Source organism: Triticum dicoccoides, chromosome 2B (assembly GCF_002162155.2).
Source record: "Triticum dicoccoides isolate Atlit2015 ecotype Zavitan chromosome 2B, WEW_v2.0, whole genome shotgun sequence".
In the NCBI taxonomy this organism is placed as follows: Eukaryota; Viridiplantae; Streptophyta; class Magnoliopsida; order Poales; family Poaceae; genus Triticum; species Triticum dicoccoides.
The window spans coordinates 680,184,619-680,191,468 of NC_041383.1; the positions used below are offsets into that span (position 1 = coordinate 680,184,619).

General features: G+C 44.4%; 1 protein-coding gene and 1 pseudogene across 1 annotated transcript; one reads left to right on the forward strand and one right to left on the reverse strand.

Moving 5' to 3' along the window:
- The first annotated feature begins 831 nt into the window (after window positions 1-831).
- Window positions 832-3,532, forward strand: LOC119368300. Its single transcript, XM_037633594.1, has 4 exons — window positions 832-1,938; window positions 2,025-2,219; window positions 2,353-2,632; window positions 3,250-3,532. The coding sequence occupies exons 1-4, from the start codon at window positions 991-993 to the stop codon at window positions 3,348-3,350; spliced, it is 1,524 nt and encodes a 507-aa protein (XP_037489491.1). The 5' UTR covers window positions 832-990; the 3' UTR covers window positions 3,351-3,532.
- A 673-nt stretch (window positions 3,533-4,205) lies between these two features.
- LOC119361134 overlaps window positions 4,206-6,850 on the reverse strand; it is a 5,030-nt pseudogene continuing 2,385 nt past the window's right edge.

The following is a 6,850-nucleotide window of genomic DNA, read 5'->3' on the forward strand; positions in this document are numbered from 1 at the left end:
TCTATTTCTCTCACTCTAATCTTCGTCAAATTCTTCAGAGTTTGACGAATTTCTAAAAATCTCCAATTTACCCCCCCCCCCTATGGGAGTTAACCTGCGCTTTCAAAGCATCCTTGGATTAGAAACGCACGGCTGGAAACATGCGCCACCAATTGAAGATGCAACGACATAAGGAAAACTGCTGCCATGGCAGCCGAAGGTGCCACATGGACCACTCAAAGGGGAAGAGCGCGTCATCGAACGTCCAACTCGGATTCGCCAGCCAGCTCGCAGGTTCGTGGGCCAAATATGGGATAATGCCATAAAAAGCAAGGCGTGGAACGAGTGAAGCATCCTTGGATCAGAAACGGCACGGCTGAAAACCAGCGCCACCAATTGAAGATGCAACGACATCAAGGAAAAGTGATGCCATGGCAACCGAAGGTGCCACATGGACCAATCAAGGGGAAGGGCGCGTCATCGAACGTCCAACTCAGATTCGCCAGCCAGCTCGCAAGTTCGTGGTCCCAGAATGGGTTAATGCCATAAAACGCAAGGCGTGGAACGAGCGAAGCATCCCTGGATTAGAAACGACACGGCTGGAAAGCAGCCACACCGATTGAAGATGCAACGACATCATGGGAAAGTGTTGTCGTGGCAGCCGATGGTGCCACATTGACCAATCAAGGGGAAGGGCGCGTCATCGAACGTCCAACTCGGATTCGCGAGCCAGCTAGCAGGTTCGTGGGTCCAAAATGGGTTAAAGCTATAAAAAGCAGGACGCTGAAGGAGTGAAGCATCCTTGGATCAGAAACGGCACAACTGCTTTACTTTGTTTCTTTCTTCTTTCCAAGTCGTATTCGAGACCTGGTGTGTGTAAACGAAAGAGAGAGAACTACTACCTAACACCATTGTTCATGGTTCATTTCCTCCATTGGTAGCTAATATTGTTTTTTTTACAGGTAGTAGCTAATTGGTGGGAGGGGGACGGTGGGGTTTTCCGGAGCTTCGATGCATCTAAGGTGGGGACCTCGTCGGCGTTCCCCCCGGCTGCTAGCCCAAGGCGGCGGACCGGATCTCATCAGTGACCTCCCCGACGACCTCCTCCTCCTCGTCCTCGCCGGCCTACCCTGCGTCAGCGCTGCCGCGCGCACCGGGGTCCTCTCCCGCCGGTGGCGCAGCCTCTGGCCCCGCCTCCGCCAGATCGTCTTCAGCGACGTCCCGTTCCACTCGCTCGAAGCGGTGCTCGACCGCTTACCTCGACCCCTGCCCGTGGTTTCCCTCATCAAAATCCGCTTCCCCAACGAGCGGCTACCATGGCCGATCCCCGAGGAGCACCTGGTCGACGCTGCCAGAGTCAACTCGTTGCTCCGCGCCGCCGCGCGGCTCGAGCCGGAGGAGTTCGAGTTTGAGCTCCCCACGAACTTACTCGACGGTCCGCTCATCGTCGACCTGCCTTGCTTCCACCGCGCCACCTCCATCCTGCTGGACCTTCACCCCGTCGACGTCATCCTCCGCGTGCCAACCGGCGTCGAGTTCCCCGCACTCGAGGAGCTGCACCTGTGGGCATGCACCGCCGACATTGACGCCTTGCTCTCCTGCTCCCCGCGCTTGCGCACGCTCTGCCTGAGTAACGTTTATTCCGACAACGACGACCTCGCTGTGAGCGCCACGCTTGCGGTCAGCTCGGCGTCGCTGCAGGAGCTTGTCCTGCTTCAAACCGACTGGATGGATGGTGTCAACATCGTTGCCCCCGTGCTTAGGCAAGTGACCGTGTCTTTTCCGGCAATGGAGAAGGTCAGCATCTCCGTCTTGGCACCAATGGTGGAGATGGTCGCGTGGAGATGCTGCTACTTCGAGGTGCCCATTGTGTTCGGTGTTTGGCGACTCGAGCAGGTGACTCTGCAGACGGTTGAGAGACCAGGACAGCTGCCTTCGCTGCAGATTCATGCCAGCGCCGTACGTCCTTCTCCCACTCAACTTATAGCAAGCTCTGACCAAACTAAATTTGTGAATGATACATATCGTACCAAATTGTTTTCCAGAATCCTATTTTTGTCAGTGAAGAGGAGACATTTATGCACGAGATAGAGAAGCATATGATTGCCGAGTTTTCTGCTTTGGAGCTACATCTCGAAACAAATGGACATGTGTATGGAGGGCTCGCGTTTCATGTCCTCAGGATGAATAGAATTTGTAGGGCTATGCAGAAGCTTAAGGTCATTCTACAGAGATCATCGGTAATTTTCTGCTCTGATTACATACTCTAATGATACATTGTGTATTAATCACATATAATGTTTTTCTCACAAAAAAATCACATATAATATTTTTCCCGCAAAAAAATCACATATATATTATATTTGGTTTTAGGTGAAAGAAGGATGCTCACCTCATTGTCCATGTGAGTCCACGGGTTGGAGATCCCAAACTATCTCCTTGACTCGAATCGAAGAAGTGGAGATCAGTGGCTATGGAGGAGCAGATCATGAAATTGATTTCTTGAAACTAGTACTCAAATGTGCGCCAAGGCTCAAAAAAATGATTGTGAAGCTGTCAGATGGGGCCTCATCAAGTGACGATGGATGCACAAACATATACAACATTTTCAAGGCTTATTCTTCCGTGGAACTCTATGTTCATCTTAGCTCTGGTTAGTATGTTGTACACGCTTAATTAGCATGCTTCTAGATGCAACAAGGATGTAAGTACTAATCCTTGTAAAGTTCCATACTAAAGTCAAGTCGTCAACTTTTTCATGTCGTGCAAATTCTCTAGTGTGGTTCAAATGTGGCATTGATAGGCCAACTATCTGATGCATATGTATCTCGGTTATTAGCTAGATATGCTTACCAGTGAATTTGTATGGGCAATCCCTCATATCTGTATCAAATAGAAGCTTAATGGTGTAGTGGGTGATAAACAATTTGGATGTTTTTATGCAGGCTTACTTACCTAGGTTGCCCTTTTTATGCAATGTTCTGTATCAAAATTGCTGATTATGCCCTTGTATTTTGCATCTGTATTCAGTGCGTAGCAAAAAGATAGTTTCTAGGTTCGGTAAAGTTAGTTGTCCCATGTGAATTACACTGTCATAAAGATAGTTTCTAGGTTAAATTCTGTTTGAGGAGTACTTCGTTTTATTTTTCTCTGCCTTTACTATGTATTACGTTTTATCTTCCAACGGCAACAAATTTACTCATACAATGACTGTACATTTGCAGCACATTACGATGCTTACCAGAGTTTTTCAATTTGCATCATCTGCAGGGTTAATGCTCGGCAGCCAAAACTCCCCCTCACTCCCTCAGCATGATTGCCATGGTTACGCCTGGATCCGCGGTGCTCGTGGACATGATTATCCTTTCTAAAACAACCAACTCTGTTACCTGGTCTTAAAATTTTGATTTGTTGCTTCAACCGATTATCTTAGGTGTTGTTTTTCATTGTACGGTAGCTTCATATATGGCTGTAGGTGATGCACCCGTATGTAACTCCTGAATGGTTCCTGGGCCGTTCAGGCATTCAGCTATCAAAGTTAATGCATTCAACCTGTGTTGGTCATGCACTCCAAGCTCATGACAAGTTAAGCCTATGGTTTCAATTGTTTGTCGCTGTTTCATTTTGACGATGCACTGTGTGTTTTCACAAAAAGTAGATTGTGCAGCAGTAGATGTTCACTCTGCAGCTCATTACTTTTATATATGAACAAAATTAGATTTCTGATCTGCTCACCCTCTGAACTTGAGAGTTGCTTTCGTTCCCTCTGTTTTCTGAACTACTGCAATCTATCCGATGGATCACAAGTTTCAGTCATACAATCTTGAACAAGCTCACGCATTTACGAGTACTGTTTGCTGGCAGTTCATTCTCATATGTGTATACAATCAAACGTGCTGATGTACCAAAACACCAACATCAATGGTGTGTGTGTGTGTGATCATGCTTCTGTTTATATGGGAGTGCACTCCTTTGCTGATCAAGAATTGACCAAACAAAGAGGGGATCGATTCCAGGAATGAACCATTAATAAGATTTATACCTAGGAGGTGTTTGTTTCCGGGAGAAATCTCGAGTGCTCCTCTGCTCTCTCTCCCAAAAGAACCCAGTGCCTCTCCCTTGTCTGCTCTCCTTTTCAGCCACCGGCCGCAACAACCATGAAGTCTAACTAGATTCCTTTACAGGCATGAACCAAACAAAACAAGGATTTATCCATTACGTCCCCGTTACCAGCGTGATCTAATTCCTTTACCATTGACGTTACCACTCTCTAATCCAAACACCTCCTTAATGGTATCCTCCAACACAACTGCAACTAATAGACTTCAAGGAGCACAGCGAGTAAGGCCCGACTCAATCAGGCTATCAAGTTCATGGCGCCAGTACCAGCTTCAGTTTCAGACGCTAGCTCCTGCATTCCTACAAGTACTCGACCAGTTAATATTGTACGTACTCCCTCCGTCCGAAAATACTTGTCATCAAAATGGACAAAAAGAGATGTATCTAGAACTAAAATACATCTAGATACATCTCCTTTTATTCATTTTGATGACAAGTATTTCCGGACGGAGGGAGTACTTCTTAGGAAATGCGTGACTGAGCAGAAAGCCAGTTATACCAAGCATTACCAATTTATTAGTCCGTTGCCTTTTTTTATCGGGGTCATCTTCCTCAGCAGTTGTCAGCTCTCTTAGGTCGACTGGGTCTGCCCAAGTATTAACACATTTTAGGATCATCCAAATAAGTATTAGTATTAACATTCATTTATTCACGTTTTACATATAATGTCCTCTTAACAGTCAAAACATTTAAAAATGCGAGGGAAGGGCTAGTGCAGATTGGAAATCAATAGTCTAAACTCAGACTAACATTTTTTAGTGAGATCCTGGAGTTTTTAGCGAAGACCTATAACCGTAAAAATGAACATGTACAGGCAACCCACTGTGCAAGTGAAATCATGCAACTGTTATAGGCATAAGACAGGTAGAAGAAAGAAAGCAGCCAACAAATGCAAGAGTCAGAAAAGGATATCCACCACAGTTTCAAAATAGCTTGCCGAAGCAACCAAGTGGTACGAGGACAGGAGAAATCAATATGGGTAGAAGAACACTATTATCGGTAATGGAATTTCTCTGACAAACAATTTCAGGTATCAATATGTGTAGACGTAGCTCATGCTTACGAAAACGGTTGAGTGTTCAGTTAATTTACCTGCATTTGTGGCAGATATGATCCAAGGGATTTTAATTTTAGCAGGCTGTGAGACTGAATCACCTGTGAAGAGTTTGACAGTTAGATATTATGCATATAGCCCGTTGATTAGTTCCTTATGTTCTCTATGATGAATGAATGCAGCTGTTCAACGAATTTAAAAAATACTTAACCTGAATTTGCAACTGATGGGTTCCAATGAAGATAATTAGGCAAACCTGTGAAAGTTGGAGCACCTGAAAGGAGTTTTGCAGTTAAAACAGATAGTAGGTAGCCAAAGCCAAGGACTCAGTGTTCAACTATTTACCTGCACTTGTCACTGATGAAGTCTCAATGTTTTTAGTTGAACCTGTCGTATGAAGCATTGTCTGCGAAGATGGAGTGCTAAAAGCACCTGCCCAACAAGCCCACAAAAATGAGCATGTGCATGTAACCAACTAGGTGTATTATATGATTTGTGGTGTGTATGCTTATCAGCTTCCAGATGCCAGTGCAATCCTGCAACTATTGTGGGTATAAAACAAGTAGAAAAAAGAAAGCAGCTGATAAATGCAAGAGGGGGAAAATTCCTCGGTTTTGGGAAATAGTTTGCCATAGAAACCAAGAGGTATGACGAGAACAGATATATATATCAACCTGCTGAGTTATAAAACATGGCAGGCAGAATATTACTATCGGTGATGGAGTTTCTCTGCCAGGTGACAACTAAGAATTTCAGGTATCAATATGCGCAGATGGACTTTCTATATGGTATGAAAACGGTTGAGAGTGTTCAGTTCATTTACCTGCATTTGTGGAAGATATGATCCAAGGGATTTTAGCAGGCCGTGAGACTGAATCACCTGTGAAATGTTAAAATGATGATTATAGCCCCTTCATTAGTTTATTTGGTGTTCTCTAACAATGAACCATACTAGGGATCATCAATCTTAAAAGATGTAGATTTGTCTAGGTTTGAAAACGAATGCAGGTGTTCAACGAATTTAAAATACTTAATCCGAATTTGCAACTGATGGGTAGTAACAGAGATAATTAGGCAGACCTGTGAAAGTTGGAGCACCTGAAAAGAGTTTTGCAGTTATTAGAACTGGTGGCAGGTAGCCAAAGCCAAGCACTCAGTGTTCAACTAATTTACCTGTATTTGTCACGAATGAAGTTTCACTGTTTTTAGTAGGACCTGTTGTACCAAACATGGTCTGTGAGAATGGAGTACTAAAAGCACCTGCAGCCAGTTTGGTAGTCAGAACATAGAAGAGGCATCAGGTACCCAGGCAAAAATACAATAGGTGACGTTAAGTTAAAATGGCAACAGAAAACTTCAACGGGAAGATGTTTCTAGTGTAGATCTTTTACACATAACATGCCATCAATCAATGGCATACTATTGTTAACGGTGCATTTGTGCATTTCTGAAAACGTACATTTTCCTAGATTATTCGAGTTGAGCAGTTAGAAATGACAGCAGGTAGCCAGGCATTGATAATGTGCAAAGAACAACACCCAACTTGATGCCTTTTATGAATTACGATGTACATATAACATGTACAAAATGTAAGCAACCAACAGAAGAAGAATATAATAGGGAACACAGGGGAAAGTTGTTTCCACCCTACATTCTTAAACGCAGCTTATTAAGATGAAAAGCAGAGGGTCAAACAAT